General features: G+C 45.4%; 1 protein-coding gene across 2 annotated transcripts; it reads left to right on the top strand.

The window, feature by feature from the left end:
* The first annotated feature begins 152 nt into the window (after positions 1 to 152).
* scai (suppressor of cancer cell invasion) lies at positions 153 to 23,580 on the top strand. Of its 2 annotated transcripts, none has more exons than XM_069717309.1 (17): positions 153 to 411; positions 6,120 to 6,238; positions 12,586 to 12,681; positions 12,842 to 12,928; positions 13,274 to 13,372; positions 13,705 to 13,801; positions 14,007 to 14,105; positions 14,198 to 14,350; positions 15,465 to 15,566; positions 16,070 to 16,171; positions 16,280 to 16,358; positions 17,372 to 17,471; positions 19,938 to 20,019; positions 20,197 to 20,269; positions 21,047 to 21,220; positions 22,340 to 22,440; positions 22,704 to 23,580. In XM_069717309.1, the coding sequence occupies exons 2-17, from the start codon at positions 6,132 to 6,134 to the stop codon at positions 22,848 to 22,850; spliced, it is 1,698 nt and encodes a 565-aa protein (XP_069573410.1). In that variant the 5' UTR covers positions 153 to 411; positions 6,120 to 6,131; the 3' UTR covers positions 22,851 to 23,580. The 2 variants fall into 2 exon arrangements, with proteins under 2 accessions (XP_069573410.1, XP_069573408.1); XM_069717307.1 differs by having other exon boundaries at positions 16,058 to 16,171.
* Positions 23,581 to 23,692: the final 112 nt, after the last annotated feature.

Genomic DNA, 23,692 nt, shown 5'->3' with positions numbered 1-23,692 from the left:
TTTATAAAAAGTCTTTTAAGAATATTTTAACTGTTTGCAGTGTATTAAATGTAAAACCATCCACAATTAATTTCTATGTCTCAACATTTTTGGTTGTTGCGTCTTATTTTGAAAAAGATGACCCGGAAGTAGCTAGCCAGTCGTAGTGGAGCAGAGCCAGCTGCTGTCCTCAGCCTGCCTCCTCCTGTCTGCTGCCGCCTGTCACAGGACACCAGTCTGCTTCACAGACCGAGCCGGGCTCTGACAGACGGCGGTACCGTCCACTCTGCGGGGACACGCGGCGCTCCGCTGGACCGGAACACGGTGAGATGCCCAGAACGTGCAGCTGCACCGCCGGAGCTGCTCGTGTCTTTTTCTCTGATCGTTGAGGAGCATCTGTGGAGGAGCCTCCTGTTATCAGCGTTAGCCGAGGTAAGGTGGAGAGGGGAGGAGAGGCGGGAGGACGGGGGGTGGGTGACCCGCTGACACCCGCCAGGTACCCGGCGGGTACCGGGGGTCTTCCCCGGTGTCATCCCCGGTGTCCACACATTAGCATGCAGGTGTGAGTTTTGTTGCGACGGTAACGGAGAGCTGTCCTGGTGGTGGTGACGGAGGTGATGGAGGGAAGGAGGTGATAAATGGACGGAGGTGATGGAGAGATGGAGGTGTTGGAGGGACAGAGGTGTTGGAGAGATGTGGTGATGGAGGTGATGGAGATATGGAGTTGAAGGAGGGATGGAGGTGATGGAGGGACGGAGGTGATGGAGGGATGGGGGGATGGAGGGACTGGGGTGATGAATGGACGGAGGTGATGGAGGGAAGGAGGTGATAAATGGACGGAGGTGTTGGAGGGACAGAGGTTGATGGAGGTGATGGAGATATGGAGTTGGATGGAGGGACGGAGGTGATGGAGGGATGGGGTGATGGAGGGACAGAGGTGATGGAGGGACAGAGGTGATGGAGGGACTGGGGTGATGAATGGACGGAGGTGATGGAGGGAAGGAGGTGATAAATGGACGGAGGTAATGGTGGTGATGAAGGGATGGAGGTGATGGAGGGAATGAGGTGATGAATGGATGGAAGAATATGGGAATGGAGGTGATGGAGGGACGTAGGTGATGAAGGGACGAAGGTGATGGAGAGATGGAGGTGAAGGAGGGATGGAGAGATGGAGAGATGGAGGTGTTGGAGGGACAGAGGTGTTGGAGAGATGGAGGTGGTGGACGGATGGAGGTGATGGAGAGATGGAGTTGAAGGAGGGATGGAGGTGATGGAGGGACAGAGGTGATGGAGGGATGGGGTGATGGAGGGACGGAGGTGATGGAGGGACTGGGGTGATGAATGGACAGAGGTGATGGAGGGAAGGAGGTGATGGAGGGATGGAGGTGATGGAGGGAAGGAGGTGATAAATGGACGGAGGTAATGGAGGGACGGAGGTGTTGGTGGTGATGAAGGGATGGGGGAATGAGTTGATGAATGGATGGAGGAATATGGGAATGGAGGTGATGGAGGGACCTAGGTGATGAAGGGACGGAGGTGATGGAGAGATGGAAGTGAAGGAGGGATGGAGAGATGGAGAGATGGAGGTGTTGGCGGGACAGAGGTGTTGGAGGGACAGGGTGTTAGAGAGATGGAGGTGGTGGACGGATGGAAGTGATGGAGAGATGGAGTTGAAGGAGGGATGGAGGTGATGGAGGGACAGAGGTGATGGAGGGATGGGGGTGATGGAGGGACGGAGGTGATGGAGGGACTGGGGTGATAAATGGACGGAGGTAATGGAGGGACGGGGGTGATGGAGGGACAGAGGTGATGGAGGGACAGAGGTGATGGAGGGACGGGGGTGATGGAAGGACAGGGGTGATGGAGGGACGGAGGTGATGGAGGGACGGAGGTGATGGAGGGAAGGAGGTGATAAATGGACAGAGGTAATGGAGGGACGGAGGTGATGGTGGTGATGAAGGGATGGAGGTGATGGAGGGAATGAGTTGATGAATGGATGGAGGAATATGGGAATGGAGGTGATGGAGGGACGGAGGTGATGAAGGGACGGAGGTGATGGAGAGATGCAGGTGAAGGAGGGATGGAGAGATGGCGGTGAAGGAGGGATGGAGAGATGGAGGTGGTGGACGGATGGAGGTGATGGAGAGATGGAGTTGAAGGAGGGATGGAGGGATGCAGTTGAAGGAGGGATGGAGGTGATGGAGGGACGGAGGTGATGGAGGGATGGGGGTGGTGGAGGAACAGAGGTGATGGAGGGATGGGGATGATGGAGGGACAGAGGTGATGGAGGGATGGAGGGAATGGAAGGACGGAGGTGATGGAGGAGATGGAGGTGATGGAGGGATGGGGATGATGGAGGGACAGAGGTGATGGAGGGATGGAGGGACGGAGGTGATGGAGGGACAGAGGTGATGGAGGGACAGAGGTGATTGAGGGATGGAGGTGATGGAGGGACAGAGGTGATTGAGGGATGGAGGTGATGGAGGGACGGAGGTGATGGAGGGACAGAGGTGATGGAGGGACAGAGGTGATGGAGGGATGGAGGTGATGGAGGGATGGGGGTGATGGAGGGAATGAGGTGATGAAAGAATGGAGGAATATGGGAATGGAGGTGATGGAGGGACGTAGGTGATGGAGAGATGGAGGTGAAGGAGGGATGGAGAGATGGAGGTGAAGGAGAGATGGAGGTGTTGGAGGGACAGAGGTGTTGGAGAGATGGAGGTGGTGGACGGATGGAGGGATGGAGTTGAAGGAGGGATGGAGGTGATGGAGGGATGGAGGTGATGGAGGGACAGAGGTGATGGAGGGATGGGGATGATGGAGGGACAGAGGTGATGGAGGGATGGAGGGACAGAGGTGATGGAGGGACAGAGGTGATTGAGGGATGGAGGTGATGGAGGGACGGAGGTGATGGAGGGACAGAGGTGATGGAGGGACAGGTGATGGAGGGATGATGGAGGGATGGAGGTGATGGAGGGATGGGGGTGATGGAAGGACAGGGGTGATGGAGGAGGATGTGCTCATGTTTAGTGACATGCTGTTCTGTAAACCTCCAGATGGCCTCCATACCTCTTCCTCTCCTCCTACACCTCCGGTCACTGCGGGTTGATTGTGGTTCTGGAGGTTAACTGTGGTTCTGGAGGTTGACTGTGGTTCTGGAGGTTGACTGTGGTTAGGGTTAGGGTTAGGGTGGTTCTGGAGATCCGTTAGAAAGCGTCCTCGGCAGAAAGGACTGTCTGACTCTGTGGTCCGGGTCCTCTGGGGGACTGATGACAGTTCTATTGATGATAGTTCTGATGACGGTTCTACTCATAACAGTTCTATTGATGATAGTTCTACTGATGATAGTTCTATTGATGCTGGTTCTATTGATGATAGTTCTACTGATGATAGTTCTACTGATGATGGTTCTACTGATGACAGTTCTACTGATGATAGTTCTACTGATGATGGTTCTACTGATGATGGTTCTATTTATGATAGTTCTACTGATGATAGTTCTACTGATGATGGTTCTACTGATGACAGTTCTATTGATGATAGTTCTATTGATGATAGTTCTACTAATGATGGTTCTACTGATGATGGTTCTATTTATGATAGTTCTACTGATGATAGTTCTACTGATGATGGTTCTACTGATGATAGTTCTACTGATGATGGTTCTATTTATGATAGTTCTACTGATGATAGTTCTACTGATGATGGTTCTACTGATGACAGTTCTATTGATGATAGTTCTACTGATGATAGTTCTACTGATGATGGTTCTACTGATGATAGTTCTACTGATGATGGTTCTATTTATGATAGTTCTACTGATGATAGTTCTACTGATGATGGTTCTACTGATGATGGTTCTATTTATGATAGTTCTACTGATGATAGTTCTACTGATGATGGTTCTACTGATGACAGTTCTATTGATGATAGTTCTATTGATGATAGTTCTACTAATGATGGTTCTACTGATGATGGTTCTATTTATGATAGTTCTACTGATGATAGTTCTACTGATGATGGTTCTATTTATGATAGTTCTACTGATGATAGTTCTACTGATGATGGTTCTACTGATGACAGTTCTATTGATGATAGTTCTATTGATGATAGTTCTACTAATGATGGTTCTACTGATGACAGATCTATTGATGATAGTTCTGATGACGGTTCTACTGATAACAGTTCTATTGATGATAGTTCTACTGATGATGGTTCTATTGATGATAGTTCTACTGATGATAGTTCTACTGATGACGGTTCTACTGATGACGGTTCTATTGATGATCGTTCTATTGATGCTGGTTCTATTGATGATAGTCTACTGATGATAGTTCTACTGATGATGGTTCTATTGATGATAGTTCTACTGATAATAGTTCTACTGATGACAGTTCTATTGATGATAGTTCTACTAATGATAGTTCTACTGATAATAGTTCTACTGATGATGGTTCTACTGATGATAGTTCTATTGATGATAGTTCTATTGATGCTGGTTCTATTGATGATAGTTCTACTGATGACAGTTCTATTGATGATAGTTCTACTAATGATAGTTCTACTGATAATAGTTCTACTGATGACGGTTCTACTGATGACAGTTCTATTGATGATAGTTCTATTGATGCTGGTTCTATTGATGATAGTTCTACTGATGATAGTTCTACTGATGATGGTTCTATTGATGATAGTTCTACTGATAATAGTTCTACTGATGACGGTTCTACTGATGACAGTTCTATTGATGATAGTTCTACTAATGACGCTTCTACTGATGACAATTCTATTGATGATAGTTCTACTGATGACGGTTCTACTGATAACAGTTCTATTGATGATAGTTCTATTGATGATAGTTCTACTGATGATGGTTCTATTGATGACAGTTCTATTGATGATAGTTCTACTAATGACGGTTGTACTGATGACAGTTCTATTGATGATAGTTCTACTGATGACGGTTGTACTGATAACAGTTCTATTGATGATAGTTCTATTGATGATAGTTCTACTGATGACGGTTCTACTGATGACAGTTCTATTAATGATAGTTCTACTAATGACGGTTCTACTGATGACAGTTCTATTGATGATAGCTCTACTGATGACGGTTGTACTGATAACAGTTCTATTGATGACAGTTCTACTGATGATGGTTCTATTGATGCTGGTTCTATTGATGATAGTTCTACTGAGGATATTTCTACTGATGATGGTTCTATTGATGATAGTTCTACTGATAATAGTTCTACTGATGACGGTTCTACTGATGACAGTTCTATTGATGATAGTTCTATTGATGATAGTTCTACTGATGATAGTTCTACTGATGACGGTTCTACTGATGATGGTTCTATTGATGATAGTTCTATTGATGATAGTTCTATTGATGATAGTTCTACTGATGATAGTTCTACTGATGACGGTTCTATTGATGCTGGTTCTATTGATGATAGTTCTACTGAGGATATTTCTACTGATGATGGTTCTATTGATGATAGTTCTACTGATAATAGTTCTACTGATGACGGTTCTACTGATGACAGTTCTATTGATGATAGTTCTATTGATGATAGTTCTACTGATGATAGTTCTACTGATGATGGTTCTACTGATGATGGTTCTATTGATGACAGTTGTAGATAGTTCTGGGCTGTGTTTGTTCTGCAGACTACCTGTTGGGCCGTTTAGGCTCCGCCCCCATGTGATCAATATAAATCTGAAACTTGAACACAGTCCCGTCTGTCGTGACGACAGAATAAACTTCGTCTCAGAATAAACTTCAGTTTGAGGGGGCGGAGCCTGATTGGAGCTGTGACCTGACATCCTCTTCAGAGAACTGGAGGCTGGAGCCGGTGTGAGACAGAAATCTGGGACATCCCAGGTCAGACTAAAAAAGGTGACCACGTGACGCACTTCCTCCGTAGTTCCTTCGTTCTGTTCATATTGAAGTAGGTCAGCGGTGAGGCGCTCCACAGCCGGCGGTGGTGAGAGGACCAATCAGCATGTCCGACATCAATACTTTAACATGGTGGACAGCTGGTCACCAGTTCTCTGTGGTCCTCCGCGTCTTGTATTCGTCCTCGCCCCTCCGGTGCACTTCCTGTCTCACCGTGTCTCTTGTGTTTTGCGACCAGGTGTGAGAAGTCATGACTGGAGCTGAGACCGAGGACGACATCCCGCTAGGTGAACGGAAGACGGTCACAGACTTCTGCTACCTGCTGGACAAGTCCAAGCAACTCTTCAATGGGCTGAGGTCAGTGTGAGCTCCTCCATGTTGGACCCGGTGGTTCTGAACCGGACGGGTCTGCAGCCCCACCGCTGGTGTTCTGATGTTTGGAGGGCACGTCACACATTCAACAGGCGCCGTCTTGGATATGCAGCAGAAAGGGAGGGAAATTATTTCAAACTGCAGCGTCTGAGGAAGCTGCAGAAGAATTAATGTTCATAGGGTGTTAAACAGAGGAAACAAAAACATGTTGAATTCTGGGTAAAATAATTATAGCTGCAGATATGTTGACAGGTGATGTGTTCACATGTTTCAGTTGTTTCCGGTCAGTGCAGAACAGCAGTTTGCAGTTTGAGACAACACGATTCAACATTAAAGTACAACACAACCAATCAGAACCATCAGTGATGTCATCAACCATCAGTGATGTCATCATCCATCAGTGATGTCATCGTTGGTTTGTGAACATTATGAAGCCTCCAGTTCAGATTCTGTCCGTCACCATCTTTGTTAGTTCGGAGCGGTTTGGAGCAGGAAGTGACCATATTTAGACGAGCTGGGGGAGGAGCCAGCGGTGGATCTGACTGATCTGATTGGAAACCTGACGATACTACGTCCCGCCCACCGATAGCTGTAACCTGACTGCACCACAGGCCTGTCAATCAAACAGACACGCCCCCAAAAACAGGTCTTCTTGAATCTTCTTTTCTAATGAATGAGGGATTATTTTCAGATGGACCTCCAGAAAACTAATAAGAAGGAGTGACTTTAGCTAACAACACCGAGATAACTGATGGACACATTTTATTCACTTTGGATTTGATGAGAGAAGTTGAATGGGAGTCTATGGAGCCGGAGGCTTTTTGGAGCCGACCTCTAGTGGCACTCGCTGGTATTGCAGCTGAAGACACTTCTGGAACCATTTTACAGACCTGAAGCTACGAACTCTTTTATATCCAGTCTATGGTTTTATATAGTTTTATATCCAGTCTGTGGTTTTATATAATTTTATATCCAGTCTGGTTTTATAGAGTTTTATGTCCAGTCTATGGTTTTATAGAGTTTTATATCCAGTCTGTGGTTTTATATAGTTTTATGTCCAGTCTATGGTTTTATATAGTTTTATGTCCAGTCTATGGTTTTATAGAGTTTTATATCCAGTCTGGTTTTATAGAGTTTTATATCCAGTCTGGTTTTATATAGTTTTATATCCAGTCTGGTTTTATATAGTTTTATATCCAGTCTATGGTTTTATATAGTTTTATATCCAGTCTATGGTTTTATATAGTTTTATATCCAGTCTGGTTTTATATAGTTTTATATCCAGTCTGGTTTTATATAGTTTTATATCCAGTCTATGGTTTTATATAGTTTTATGTCCAGTCTATGGTTTTATATAGTTTTATATCCAGTCTGGTTTTATAGAGTTTTATATCCTGTCTATGGTTTTTATATAGTTTTATATCCAGTCTGTGGTTTTATATAGTTTTATATCCAGTCTGGTTTTATATAGTTTTATATCCAGTCTGTGGTTTTATATAGTTTTATATCCAATCTGGTTTTATATAGTTTTATATCCAGTCTGTGGTTTTATATAGTTTTATATCCAATCTGGTTTTATATAGTTTTATATCCAGTCTGATGTCTGAACGGCTGCATGCTGTTATCTCTCCTCTCTCCTGTCCCTCCATTCAAACACAGAAACCAGCATCCAGACAGGAATCAATGGTGTCCACAGCTTCAGTGTGGAGAGCTGCTGCGTCCATCTCCTGCAGCGCCACATGAACAGAACTTTAATAACTGGTTCTGAGAAACAGGAATCTGCAGCTCCGGTCGCTTTAGAACATTTCCCACCAGATGTGTTTGTCACCACGCTGACAGCGGCTGTTATCAGCTGTGTGAAGTTACTGTGATGAAGCGTGATCCGCATCGGACCGGCACTGCAGCACCAGTCGCTCCCCAACTAGCCTATAAAGGGTGTAAATGGGTCAGTGATGCTCAGCTGATAATTGCTTCGCTTATATAATCACGAGAAGAAAAAATAAAAAAGGTTTAAACTTCTGAATCAGGACAGTCGTAAAAATAGCCGTAAACAGCACGAGTCAATTCCTGCCATCGATCTGGACCTGCTGCCGTCCCGCAGAATGGCTGCTGCACTCACTCAGAGGCAGAACCGGTCAGAACCGAGGAAGACCAGGCCTCTGGATCTGATGAAGAGGAAAACAGCTGGACAAACAGATGACACAGACAGACAGACGGACAGACAGGACTCAGACAGATAGACGGAGGACACACTGTACAGGAAACAACCTCAGAAATCTGATTGTGTAAATGTGTTGTGAACGAGTCGTCCCTACAACGTTATTACAATCTGGACATGGAGACGTTGGATTCTGTCCCCACGGTCGGTCCGGTCCGGTCCTACGATCAGACGTGTTGATAAACCTGCATTATTAATGGAGAGTTGACTGTGTGTTCTGTCCTACAACAAGCACAGCGACTCCCCTGCATGCAGCACGCCGACCCTGAACGCACCATGGCTGCTGCAGAGGAGACGGGAGTCTATGTTTCATTCCTCCTGCAGCGCTTCAACTGAACGATAATCACATGACACACCAGTCCGTTGACTGTTTATTATTTACTCATTGCAGCCTCTACTTCTTTAAATGGAGGATTGATGAAACAGCCCATAATATAATAATAATCATCATCATTATAATAATATAACACTATTTGTATAACACCTTTAATCCAACAAAATCCAGCCCAATTACCAAAGAAAATGGCATACAGTGTTTCACATATAAAGGAACATTTTAAAAATATAGAAAAGAAAAGAAATGCATAAAATTAAACACAGACAGAGTTAAAATAATAAATAAATTAAGCGATATGCATTTTGAAGGCACGATAGTTCAAGTGCAAGAGAGCTTCAGGAGTAGCAAATTAAAGGCTTCAAGTAAAGAGATATCTTATGATATTGATATCAAACATGTATTGATACAACATTAATTCAGATATAGAGGCTGGAAAAACACATTAACTTGTGTTGTCTTTCAGACAACCTGGAAATTCAGATAAAATCTACCCTTCTTTTAAATTTGTCCGATGTCTCTGAACACGTTCATCTTCACCATCTGCAGGAAGTTAATATCAGCGGATTGATATTCTGGATCATTGATCAGAAACCAAAGATGCTCCTAGAAGACTAACAGTTGTTTATGACATGAACTCATGTAAACATGCCTTTTTTGGGGCATCAGAACATAATGAATTATTTTTACAGTTCAGTGTCGAGAGTCCTGTTTTAAACACAAATTTCTCTAGTAGTGTCGGCTGCTAAGAGATGTTTAAGCTAACACCTCCTGAAGTCCGGTCCACCTGCAGGTGTTTGCTCGGTACCGTGACCTCCCTACATGTTGAAAGAGGAACCTCCTCACCTGCTGAGAGGGCAGCAGGTTGTGAGGGAGGGACTCCAGAACCAGAAACCGTTACGGTCGTTGTTTGACCTCTGGATGACCTCTGCGTGACCTCAGGTTTGCTGCTGATGCTGTGAAAGCCGTTGCAGCCTGACGTTCAGAGATAAACGCTCCATTACGCCTGTAGAAGAAGCAGCCGCTCTCATTCAGACCTCAGAGGGTCTCAGCGTTCAGAGAGTTTCTCCAAACACCTCGCAGGATGTTTTATTTCATCCTCAGACGGATTTTTCAATAACGAATGCTTCAGCATGTTGGATGTCTTCCTCGTGATGTTGTTACCGTGGACATCACAATAAGCTGAGAAAGGCTGCAGAGCTGCAAACAGACAAAGCAGCCATCTGTAGTCAGAGATTTCCTGCTGAGTCGTGAATCTGTCAGCTGGTGACGAGCCAACAGGACAGCGCGGGACAAACAGAGAAGAACAGACATATCACGTTTACATCTTTTTACCAAACTGGTTTCAGAAAACTATCAAAACTGAAGTATTGTTATTGTTCCGATGAGGAAACTTGAGCCAAGAGAAGAGACGCCACTTCAGAGTGTTCAGGTTTACTAGTTTTAACCACCGGCCATCAGTGATGTCATCGTTGGTTTGTGAACGTTATGAAGCCTCCAGTTCAGATTCTCTCTGTCACCATCTTGCTAGTTCAGAGAGGTTTGGAGCAGGAAGTGACCATGTTTGGATGAGCTGAGGGAGGAGCCAGCAGTAAATGGTCTGTACTTGTATAGTGCTTTATCACCTTTTGGTCTCAAAGTGCTTTAACATGTTTTTCCATTCACCCATTCACACACTAATGAGAGAGATCACCATGCAAGGTGCTGCCATCAGGAGAACATGCACACACTGATGGTTCACCACCGGGAGCAACTTAGGGTTCAGTGTCTTGCTCAAGGACACTTAGGCATGTGGACAGGAGGAGCTGGGGATCGAACCACCAACCTTCTGATTAGTGTGCAACCCACTCTACCGTCTGAGCTACACCCTCCCTGGGTGGATCTGACTGATCTGATTGGAAACCTGACGATACTACGTCCCGCCCACCGATAGCTGTAACCTGACTGCACCACAGGCCTGTCAATCAAACAGACACGCCCCCAAAAACAGGTCTTCTTGAATCTTCTTTTCTAATGAATGAGGGATTATTTTCAGATGGACCTCCAGAAAACTAATAAGAAGGAGTGACTTTAGCTAACAACACCGAGATAACTGATGGACACATTTTATTCACTTTGGATTTGATGAGAGAAGTTGAATGGGAGTCTATGGAGCCGGAGGCTTCTTGGAGCCGACCTCTAGTGGCACTCGCTGGTATTGCAGCTGAAGACACTTCTGCATCGGAACCATTTTTCAGACCTGGAAGCTACGAACACTTTTATAAACGGTCTGTGGGTGCAGTCAGGTTTCCGGTGTAGGTGGGCGGGGCTTAGTGTTCTCGAGTTCAGATCCACCGCTGGTTCCTCCCCAGCTCATTTCTGGGTCCAAAACAGTAACGGTGTAACTGTCAGACTGGAGGCTTCATAATGCAGCTCACTAACCAGCAGGTGACATCACTTTGGGTTGCAGCTTAACTAGCAGGGACGAATAGTTGTCAGGAGTCACCATAATCACAATCCAACCTGCGCCGTTTACATGGAGACGCTACTACATGTCATCTCTTCCAGTCAAACGTACTGAAAATCCGACCGGGTCTCTTCACCGATACAGAAGTGGGTTTGCAGGTCGACATCGTGAGGACAAAGTCCCTTCAAAATAAAAGTGGTTCCAGCAGCTCAGACTGAAGACCCAGTGAAACAGGATGAGGGTCTCTTCAGTTTCAGATGCTCCCAACTCTAAACCACCGCTAAGAAGCAGCTCGTTTTAGTGTCACTCTTTATGGCAGGACGGTGCACCAGTGGAAAAATACAGGAGCTGGCTGGGAAACACAGAAAGAGTTTCTATTCCTGACTGACATTTGTTCTGTGATGTGAGAACGAAATTTATTTAAACTGTGGATCTTTAATAAGACTGAAAGAAAGACTTCTCTTATGTAGAACACTAACATGTTAGTGCTCTTACCACTTGAATGTGGACAGGCTAGTGTTGTCTCAAACCGGAAATAACCGAAACACCTGAACGCATCACACATCTGTAGCTCTAATTATTTTAGAAGCTGAGAAATTCACATTCATATATTTCTGTTTGATTTTGACAATCAGCTGAAGTTGTCGTAGTTTTTAAGTTTGCACTGATTCACTGATGGAACATTTACAACACTTCAGGATCCACCAATCGTCTCCCTGCAGCCTGAACGCATCTTTCATCACGAGGTCATTCAGAGACAATATACGGAAATAAAACACCAGATTAAAGTTAAATCAATTGAATCACAAAGCTTTAAGATTTACAAATTATCCAAGTTATTTAAACAAACATCTATAGATTGTACAAGTTATGGCAGAATTCAGAAGACCCATCATAATTAATATAAATATTTATAATATGAGTCATTATTGAGGTTTTTGATTCTCTTTCTTCAAGCAGACACCAAACAGCAGAATGATGGAGACGTTTCCTGACAGACGATCTCTGATTGGTCGGACAGAACGAGCTCATCAAATGAACACATTCAGAAATCAAATCATTGAATAAGGCTGTTTTTTATGATCGGTCAGTGAACCACAGAAAATCAGTGCAGACCACTTTTTATGTAAATGTGTATAAAAGTGTTTGAACCTGAAATCATTTCATTTTCTGTACAAATTAATTGTGGAGTATTAAATGAGTACAAATGATTTGCGCCGATCTGAAACACCACAACAATGGCTGATAACTGCATTGAACAACACGGCGAACTGTTCCTTTAACTCTGTCCTATTTGGTGTGTTATCGTCCGTCTCTGTCGTGTCCCTCTGCAGAGACCTTCCTCAGTATGGACACAAGCAGTGGCAGTCCTACTTCGGCCGGACGTTTGACGTCTACACCAAGCTGTGGAAGTTCCAGCAGCAGCACAGGTTACTGTCCTCTCACTGTCGGTGTCTCAGGTAGAAATCAGCTGTGATGATGCAGATTATAACAGGATGTGTTTAATGACACTCGGTGACTCACAGCGTCCTCGTCTCCCTGTGCGGGTCAGTGTCCGGTGCTCAGGGCTTTATTTGTGTTTCCTGACAGGCAGGTTCTGGACAGCCGCTACGGCCTGAAGAGATGGCAGATCGGGGAGGTCGCATCCAAGATTGGACAGCTTTACTACCACTACTAGTGAGTCACAGACAGACAGACAGACAGGCAGGCAGGCAGGCAGACAGACAGACAGACAAGACCTTCAGACAGACAGACAGACAGACAGACAGACAGACAGACAGACAGACAGACAGACAGGCAGGCAGGCAGGCAGGCAGGCAGGCAGGCAGGCAGGCAGGCAGGCTGGCTGCTGCTTCATTTACAAACATGAGGATGAGGAAGAGTGTTCATTACAAAATACATCTTCATCACTGTGAATTCAGACGACACACCACAAATAACAGACATATTCAACCTGCTATTATATTCCTTCTTCCTCTTCCTCCTCCTCCTGCTCCTCCTCCTCCTCCTCCTTGTCAACAGCCTTCGTACCTCAGAAACCAGTTACCTGAATGAGGCCTTTTCCTTCTACTCAGCGATCCGTCAGCGCTCCTACTACTTCCAGGTTAACAAAGAGGACAGGTGAGCTCTTTATTCTGAAAATATTGAGGGTGAACTTCCTGAAGTAAAAGTGTTCACTTAGTAAATATTCAAATCTTTGGACACATTTTTAAAATACAATCATCGGGCTGGAGTTGTGACAGTGTTTTACAGTCTGTGTCTGTCTGACTCATTATTCTCTTGTCTCCTCTCATCTCTCTTGTCTCTCTCCTCTCTCTTCTCTCTCCTCTCTCCTCTCTCTCTCTCTCTCTCTCTCTCTCTCTCTCCTCTCTTGTCTCTCTCTCTCTCTCTCTCTCTCTCTCTCGTGTCTCTCTCTTGTCCTCTCATCTCTCTCTTGTCCTCTGTCTCTTCAGGCCTGAGTTGGTGGTGAAGAAGCTTCGATACTACGCTCGCTATATCGTCGTGTGTTTACTGCTGAACAAGATGGACCTGGTCAAAGTTCTGGTGAAGGTAAGTTCAGAGGGACGTGGCGTCCTCCTCTGGACCTCAGAACCGCTTCCTCTTTGTCCTTTCAGAATAAAATGGCAAATTAGCCTCTGATCAAATTAATATGAGAAATAAGTTTCTCTTGTCTGAAAGAGACATTTGTAATCTGAAACATTCTTCTGTCCGTCCGTCTCTCTGTCCGTCTGTCTCTCTGTCCGTCTGTGTGCAGGAGTTGTCTGAGGAGATAGAGGACTATACTCAGCGCTTCAACACGGAGGATCAGCTGGAGTGGAACCTGGTTCTGCAGGAGGTGGCGGCGTTCATCGAGGTGACGGACCGTCGGCATCAATCACTGCTCTCTGCTTCATCATCCAGGATGTGTTCCACTCATCCTCTTCTGTGTCTCTGTGTCAACACCAGGCTGACCCGGCGGTGGTTCTGAACGACAACAACTCGGTGGTCGTCACCAGCAACCGTCTGCTGGAGGGCAGCGTTCCTCCGCTGGAACAAGGCATGGTGGTCGGGCAGCTCGTCCTCGCCGACGCACTAATCATCGGCAACTGTAACAACCAGGTTCTAACCCACTGATTCTGGTCTGCTGACACACACACAGAACCGCCCGTCACCTGTAGGGTCCAACCTGTGGTACTGGGGGAGAACCAACCGGAGCACATGGTTCTGGTGGACTTATCGTGATCCCACCTCAGAACAGAACCACTAACTGACTTCATTTGAAGGACCGAAGAGATTTTGATGCATTAAGAAGTTTTTTTAAATTGAGAAACTTCTCTGAGATACAAACAGAGTTCAGACAGTTCAAACTTTCTCCACGTAGCCTAAAGGTCACAAACATCTTCCCTGTGTTCCAGTATCCATAGTAACATCATATTTAATATGTTCCAGTATCCATAGTAACATCATATTTAATATGTTCCAGTATCCACACTAACATCATATTTAATATATTCCAGTATCCACACTAACATCATATAGTACGCCAGGAACAGATTTAGTATGTCCCATGTTACATGTAGGATGCTAAAAGTACCAGGATGTTCGACTACCTTCAGTCGTATTCTGCAGTCTGCAGGTCATCATGCTACTCTTCCTCTCTGTGTGTCTATTTGGACTCATTTGTGCTCTCAGTCACTGTAGAACATGTTCTTCATCTCTTCTAGTGCTCTGCAGCGCCCCCCGCGGGCCACGGTGGTGCAGTGGTTAGCACTGTCACCTCACAGCAAAAAAGGTTCTGGGTTCGAATCCGGTCCTGGGCCTTTCTGTGCGGAGTTTGCATGTTCTCCCTGTGCTTGCGTGGGTTCTCTCCGGGTTCTCCGGCTTCCTCCCATCATCCAAAAACATGCACCTCAGGTCAGGTTACCTGGCGCCGCGCTAGTGGCAGCCTGCTGCAGCAGCTCCCCCCTGAGAGCCCCCCTGCTGTAGTGAAGAAATTTCCCCTCGGGGATTAATAAAGTGTATAAAATCTAAAAAAAAATCTAAAAAAAAATTCCACCTCACTGACCAAAACACTAAAATCCTGATCACACTGGTTTATAGCGACGATAAAAGTCCTGTTTGTTCTCTTCTTTTCTTTTATTCTCCTGTAAAACCTGAGTCCTCCACACTCTTCTTCTTCTTCAGTGGTGCAGCAGGTCGTTGACCTCCTCGTTGTTCTTTGTTGTTTTTTCAGGTGAAGTTCAGCGAGTTGACCATCGACATGTTCCGCATGCTTCAAGCTCTGGAGAGGGAACCTGTGAACCTGGCCACACAGACCTCCAAACAGGGGGCGCTGGTGAGTGTCACCATGGGGTCTCTGTGGTCAGGGGCCTCGGAAGAGATGCTGAGTCACACAGTGTCCCGCAAACATGGTTCAGATATTAACAAGATTCTACACAATCTCCTCTATGCAGTTATAACAAGATGTCTCTACTACCAATATTTTCTGATGAGATACAATCAATTTTAAAGGACGAAATTATTTTTTTCCTTAGTATAAAGGCAACTATAAAATATCTCTGAGTATTATCAAATTAAATGACAACAAATCTAGATAGCCCAGATTGTCCTGAAACAAACAAGATATAGCTTTAATGGCTCGCCCCAACGTAGACCGAGATATGAGCTGAAAAGTAAAGGGAGAGAAATCCCCCGGAGTTTTTACACCATGAAGAAAGAAGCCATCAACTTCCTGTTTCGTTTTGCTCCAATAACACAAGGACGTTGTATTAACGTGTTACTGTGAAACACTGAAGTAAACCTGAACTGTTTTTATTCATGTATAAGTTCTCTCCTCAGGAACCGAGTGAGAAGCCGGCTAAAAGAGAGAACCCTCACAAGTACCTGCTGTACAAGCCGACCTTCAGTCAGCTCTTCACCTTCCTGTCGGCCTCTTTTAAGGTCCGTCTGACTTCAGGCACATCTGATCATTTTCGATGTTCATGTTGCATTGAAGTTAGGCTCAGTTTCATATTTATCTTTATTACTTGTCATTTCTTTTATTTTCAGGAATTACCTGCCAACAGTGTCCTGCTCGTCTACCTGTCAGCGACCGGAGTCTTCCCAACCGGACACTCAGATTATGAAGGTAAAATGGTTTTTATATTACACCAGACTGTATATGCATATGTTCCTGAATATTGTAATAATTTGTTCCCAAAAGATGTTTTCAGAGCCTCTGTCTAAAGAACAGATTCATGAAGCTGTACACTCACAAAGATCAACTTGTTTTAACACACTAAGACCAAAGCCTGCAGTTCCTTGAACAGCCACTTGAGGCTCCACAAACGAGGTCACTCCCCACAGACCACTGTGTTACAACCACAGACTGGATATAAAAGTGTTCATAGCTTTCGGGTCTGAAAAATGGTTCCGATGCAGAAGTGTCTTCAGCTGCAATACCAGCGAGTGCCACTAGAGGTCGGCTCCAAAAAGCCTCCGGCTCCATAGACTCCCATTCAACTTCTCTCATCAAATCCAAAGTGAATAAAATGTGTCCATCAGTTATCTCGGTGTTGTTAGCTAAAGTCACTCCTTCTTCTTAGTTTTCTGGAGGTCCATCTGAAAATAATCCCTCATTCATTAGAAAAGAAGATTCAAGAAGACCTGTTTTTGGGGGCGTGTCTGTTTGATTGACAGGCCAGGTTACAGCTATTGGTGGGCGGGACGTAGTATCGTCAGGTTTCCAATCAGATTGGTCAGATTCACCGCTGGCTCCTCCCCCAGCTCGTCCAAATATGGTCACTTCCTGCTCCAAACCGCTCCGAACTAGCAAGATGGTGACGGACAGAATCTGAACTGGAGGATTGATAACGTTCACAAACCAACGATGACATCACTGACGGGTGACGCTTATTCCATGAAAACCCAACGATCATTTGCATTTTATGAATTATCAACATGATGCTTTAGAGGGATATCTGTCAATTGAAGGTGATTTTTTTAAGAGCGATCTGAAAATGGAAACATGGAAGGTTTCTTACTGTTGAAGCTACAAAGATCTGCAGAACAAGCCTGGTTGCTGCTGTTCATTCTGTTCACGAAGTTTCTGATCCACGTCACAGTCTGTCGAGTCTTCTCAGGCTTTCATGTCTCCCGCAGGACCGTACGACTTCGGAGGAGTTCTGACAAACACCAACCGGGACGTGGTGAACGGAGAGACGGGTCAGAAGAAGAACCAAGCCCAGAAAGAAATGCACTGGTGAGACGCCGTTTATCTGCCTCATGTTTATTTTCATAAAGTTAGGAAACACTGGGACGATGAGGATGATGACTCAGCTACTTTATAGTCAGGCAGGTCTGCAGAATTCAAACAGTGAGGACAAAGACAGAGAGACACATCAGACATCACAGAGGTCATCATAAACATCTGATCCAGGTTCAGTTTCAGGACTGACTGGTGCACACAGCAGTGCTTCACTGTGACCTTATTAAAACACAGAAGCTTGTATCTCCAGTTTGATTTGAACAGTTTGTGTTCAGCCTCAGAGACCAGATTTTATTCGTTAGAGGGAGGCGGATTCATTGAGTGTCTCTGGGTTTTTTCCTCCGATCTCTGAGCCGCTGCTCATCGGTTAAACAACAGCTGTTACTTTAGAATAGTGGACAAACACTTGGACCATATGTTTTTATATATATATATATATATATATACACACAGCAGGAGGATCTGTCTCTTTGCCCCAAAAGACTGCAGGTTGTGGGGACAGACTCAGTGTGTCTTTCCTGGAGAACTGATGACTCATCATTGCACCAAATATTTATGTGAAGAGAGCTGCTCGATTTTTTTTTTTTCAGTGTGGACATCAATATGTTTTATTTATGAAAGTCAAATTGTGAACTAAATACAAAGAAGATGGGACGTTGTGTAAAATATAAATAAAAACAGAATGCAGCGATTTGCAAATCATATAAACCCATATTTAATAGAAAATAGACCAAAGACAAGAGAACTAATGTCAAAACTGAGAAATAATATTTTTCGATGAAAAATATGTGCTTATTTTGAATTTGATGCCAGCAACACGTCTCAAAAAAATTGGGACAGGGTCACCAAAAGACTGGAAAAGTTAAAGATAAGAATTAGTGTATTTCATCATCTGCAGTTCATAATATCATTAAAAGATTCAGAGAATCTGGAGAAATCTCTGAACACAAGGGACAAGGATGGAAACTATTATTGGATGGTGGTGATCTTCGGGCCCTCAGGCAGCACTGCATTAAAAACACTATTCTGGAGTGGAAATCACTGCATGGGCTCAGGAACACTTGTGAAAACCATCGTCTGTGAACACAGTTCATTGCTGCGTCCACAAATGAAGGTTAAAACTCTCCAAAGAAGAAACCAGATAGAAACATGATCAGAAACACCGCCGCCTTCTCTGGACCGAGATCATTGAAGATGGACTGAGGTGAAGTCGAAAACTGTCCTGAGGTCTGATGGATCACAATCTGAGATTCTGTTTGGAAATCATGGACGCTGCATCCTCCAGGTTAAAGAGGAGAGGGACCATCCAGCTTGTTATTAGCTCTCAGTTAGGTTAGGTTAGGTTAGGTTAGGTTAGGTTAGGTTAGGTTAGGTTAGGTTAGGTTAGGTTAGGTAGTTACTTTATTCATCCCCAAGGGGAAATTTTTTTCACTACAGCATACAGGAAGCAATAAGATAATACAAAATTTTAAAAAAGCCAGCATCTGTGATGGTACAGGGATGCATTAGTGCACATGGCATGGGTAGCTTGAACATCTGGAAGGAACCATTAATGCTGAATGATATATTCAGGTTCTGGAGCAACATATGCTGCCATCCAGACAACGTCTCTTTCAGGGAAGGTCTTGTTTATTTCAGCAGAACAACGTCCAACCACATTCTGCACGTATTCCAACAGCATGGCTCCGTAGTAGAAGAGTCCGCTGATAAACTGACCTCCTGCAGTCCAGACCTGTCAATCATTGAAAACATCTGGAGCATCATGACATGAAAAATACAACAAAGGAGAACTGTTGAACTGAAATCCTACATCAGGCAAGAATGGGACCACATTTCACTTTCAAAACTCCAGAAACTGCTCTCCTCAGTTCCCAAATGTTTACAGAGTGTTGTTAAAAGAAGAGGTGATGCAGCACAGTGGTGAACATGAACCTGGAACAACTTTATAGAGACGTGTTGCTGACATCAAATTCAGAATGAGCAGATATGTTTTATAAAATATAAAGTTTCTCTGTTTCAACATTTGATATGTTGTCTTGTTATATGTTCAATTAAATATGAGTTTACATGATTTGCAAATCGTTCTATTCTGTTTTTATCTACATTTCACACGGCATAACTACTTTATTTGGAAACAGGGTTGTACAAGACTGAAATATTTCAGAATGTGTAACAGCAAACGTTTCATGTTGATGTGAGTCTCAGAGCTTTACTTTGCTTTACGTTACTTTACTTTACTTTACTTTACTTTACTTTACTTTACTTTACTTTACTTTACTTTACTTTACTTTACTTTACCCAAGAAGAACTCCGTAGAAGCAGTGTTCTACTTCTGAGTCTGACCTCATTGTTAATCAGAAACTTTAGATCCTGTGTGTGGAAGCGGGGCAGCACTCTGATGACATCATCACTGTGTTCTGTATGAAGTTTCCTTACGTGTGCTTGTTTGTGATGTTGCAGCCTTCATCCAGGAGATTTATTCCCCTTCACCCGGAAGCCACTTTTTGTCATTGTGGATTCTACAAATAGCACAGCCTATAAGGTATGTAGACCCGTTATATCAGAGGGTTGTAGATGAGTGTTGACGGGGACATGGAGGGACGAGTCTCAGTGGGACAGTTAACATCCAGAAAGGCTCCAGACTAAATGATGTGAGCACCCTCCCTCCTGTGTGTGAATCTATAACACCACATCTTCTGTCTTTTGCTTGTGATAACAGAATTTCACCAACCTGTTCGGCCAGCCTCTGGTGTGCCTCCTCTCCCCCACAGTGTATCCTAAGAGTGTTCAAGGTGAGTGACTCTACCATCATTAAGACAGAAAGCTGGTGACACTCTGCATATTTATTCTGTTAGTCCATCTCTACACCAGGGTTCTCCAACCTGCCGCTACTAGTAGGTGGTTACCATGGTTACCAGCTCACAGAAGGTTCGAACAACATGCAGTGTTTCCCTCACAGAGACCAATATTATATATCTGTTCGAGAGAACGATGCTGTCAATTAACGACTGGACAATCTCCCCTCGCTCTGCTCCGCACCGTGTCAGTGCAGCAGAGGTGGAGCTCCGCCCACAGTGAGACACAGAGATCAGAGGACAGGAACATAGCAGAGGTGGAGCTCCACCCACATTGAGACACAGATCAGAGGACAGGAACATCAGCAGAGGTGGAGCTCCACCCACATTGAGACACAGATCAGAGGACAGGAACATAGCAGAGGTGGAGCTCCACCCACATTGAGACACAGATCAGAGGACAGGAACACAGCAGAGGTGGAGCTCTGCCCACAGTTTCACAGTTTTGACTTGGACATGTGTTTGTTTCAGGAGGTCCTAATCGAAGGGAAACACTGGATTTTATTAGTTATATCTGGTCTCTGACGTGTGTCCTGTCCCTCACCTGTGTCATGTCTTTCACCTGTGTCCTGTCTCTCACCTGTGTCCTGTCCCTCACCTGTGTCCTGTCTCTCACCTGTGTCCTGTCCCTCACCTGTGTCCTGTCTCTCACCTGTGTCCTGTCCCTCACCTGTGTCCTGTCTCTCACCTGTGTCCTGTCCCTCACCTGTCCAGATCAGTCCCAGCGGGGGAGTCTCTTCACCTTGTTCCTCTACAGTCCTCTCCTGGCCTTCTCCTCCGTGTGTGGCTTAAACAACATGCGACGAGGACTCTGGGAAAAAGCTCAAGAATTCCTCTGCAAAGTGTACCGGGACATCGGTCAGATGATCACTCGCTCCCGGACCATCGGTAGGAACTGGTGTGTCGTGACGATGAGACGGATGTTGGAAACAGAAACGGAAGTGTGTGCTGGGTGTTTGTAGTTTTTTTGCCTGGAAAATACTAATTGCTCCAGAATGAAGAACCTCTACGGAGAATGAAAGACAGTAAATCTGACTCAGACCTCCAAGTGAGGAACACCTTTATAACAACGAGGCGCTGATGTTAGAGAGTCTGTTATAAAACGTCTGAACTGCAACTCTACCAGATTCAATGTAACAGAAACACAACAACGCTGCAACCGTTGTAGTTGAAGATGGTCTGTATGTATGAATGTGTATACAAGGGCAGATCAATAAGATCCAAGACAACTGCAGGAAGATCAAACCCTGATGAGGAACTGGTCCAATCGTCCTCAGTTCCTGAGGTCCACTGGTGTTTGAGCAGCGTTCTGCTGCGTCTGTGATGGTTTTCACTCCTGAAACTTGATCAGAGAGCGAACATCAAAGTTTGTGAAACATTTCTGGGGAACAGAGAGACGTCTCAGGGAGACCAATCAGGTGAGGAGGAGCGGCGAGGAGCTACGATGGTGTTGTCGTGTTGGAGAACCCTGTTACCGTGGCGACCCAGTTTGGGTCCTTAGAAGTGAACGTTTGTCCTCGGACGCCTCAGAAGGTCCAGCAGAGCTCCGTGGTTTCACTCCGACCCTCAAAGAAAACCAGCTGGTTCTCCTGATGCTCTTCTTCCAGCGTTGGACGGAGACGTCCTGAACGTCTCTAAGGACACGTCTCCAGGATCGTGTCTTCGTGGTCTCGGACCTCCTGAAGCGTCGCCAGATTCTCCGTTGATGGTTTCCAGAGTTTGATAGTAAATGTGACGTGTTCCTTCTGGTCATGTTCACGGAGAAATCAGAACCAGAACGCTGCTCACAAACACGAGGAACTCAGGAACCGATGATGATGAAGAGATGAAGTTTGGACCAGTTCCTCATCAGGGTTTGATCTTCCTGCTCCGTGTGGAGCAGTCGGCTCTCAACTTGTTCATCTCACAAACTTGAGTATTTGATGACTTCCAGTGACATTAGCTCGTTGTAGACGAAGTCTCTGTTGATTTAATGTTCATCTCTCGTGTTTTGTGATTATTTCTCAGATCAAGCCTTCCTGCAGTTCTTCGGTGACGAGTTCCTGCGGCTGCTGCTGATCCGCTTCGTGTTCTGCTCAGCTGCACTGCGGCTGCATAAACTCTTTCGGGTAAGCCGCCTCAGATGCATCGTACAGATGAGAAACAACCAGTGGCGCCATGTTAAACCTGACGTTACCATGGTAACCACAGATCGAGCTGCATAGTACAGCACTCCGCTCTGAAGCAGATATAAAAATATATAGAAGCTCTGCCCACTGCGTCTCCACAGTGGAGCGTACTTCCTGCAGAACCTCCTTCGCTGTGTGCTGGTTGTGAACGGAGAGTCACAGCTTGTCGTTGTTGTTTGTTGTTGTTGTCTCGGTGCCTGCAGGAGTCGCGGAGCTTCCCGGAGTCGTACCCGGAGCTGCCCAAGCAGGACACGGTGGAGAGCAACGTCCTGCAGAAGCACGTGCTGGAGCTGGCCGCCATGCTGGACGTGCAGAGCTTATTCTGGGACGACTCGCTGGAGGCCTACTAGCGCCTCCGCAGGGCGACGTGGCACATGTGTACATACAGACTCCACTGCCAGAGCCCGCCCAGATGTTTGTTTGTTTGTTTGTTTTTTTACAAGTAATCAAACAACCACATCAACACACACACACCAGGTCATGTCCCGCATTTAACTGTGACTCGTGGAAGCAGTGCGACGTTCCGACGTTCCCACTGAGGAGGTTCATAGTAAACATCAGCATCACGTAGGACAGAAGAGCAAACAAACAAACATGTCACACATCAGGACTCGTCCTGTCTGACGACGACAGACGCTGGTTGTGTGTTTTTAATCATGTTTTTATCAGAGTAGCAGCTTCTCCACCGACCTGAAGACCAAACAGGAAGTGCAGACAGAGCAGAGCGCTGCATCACTAAATGTTATTGTTTGAATTTAAGAGTTTCACCAAAAAAAAAAAAAAAAAAATCCCCGGTCGCCGTGGGTTACCAGGTGCATGCGGTTCTGTGTTTCTGTGTCTCCTTTAGTTGTAACGACTCCGTCACGTCATCAACCAGCAGCCCACACCTCCGTTCACCTCTTATCACCTCCCACCACCTCCCATCACCTCCCTTCACCTCCTACCACCTCCCATCACCTCCCTTCACCTCCGTTCACCTCTTATCACCTCCCACCACCTCCCTTCACCTCCTACCACCTCCCATCACCTCCCTTCACCTCCGTTCACCTCTTATCACCTCCCACCACCTCCCATCACCTCCCTTCACCTCCTACCACCTCCCTTCACCTCCGTTCACCTCTTATCACCTCCCACCACCTCCCATCACCTCCCTTCACCTCCTACCACCTCCCATCACCTCCCTTCACCTCCG

Source organism: Brachyistius frenatus, unplaced genomic scaffold (assembly GCF_029030835.1).
Source record: "Brachyistius frenatus isolate BFR_SWC_R1_liver_20210118 unplaced genomic scaffold, ASM2903083v1 Contig_172, whole genome shotgun sequence".
Lineage (NCBI taxonomy): Eukaryota > Metazoa > Chordata > Actinopteri > Embiotocidae > Brachyistius > Brachyistius frenatus.
This window is presented reverse-complemented; position numbering and strand designations above follow the sequence as displayed.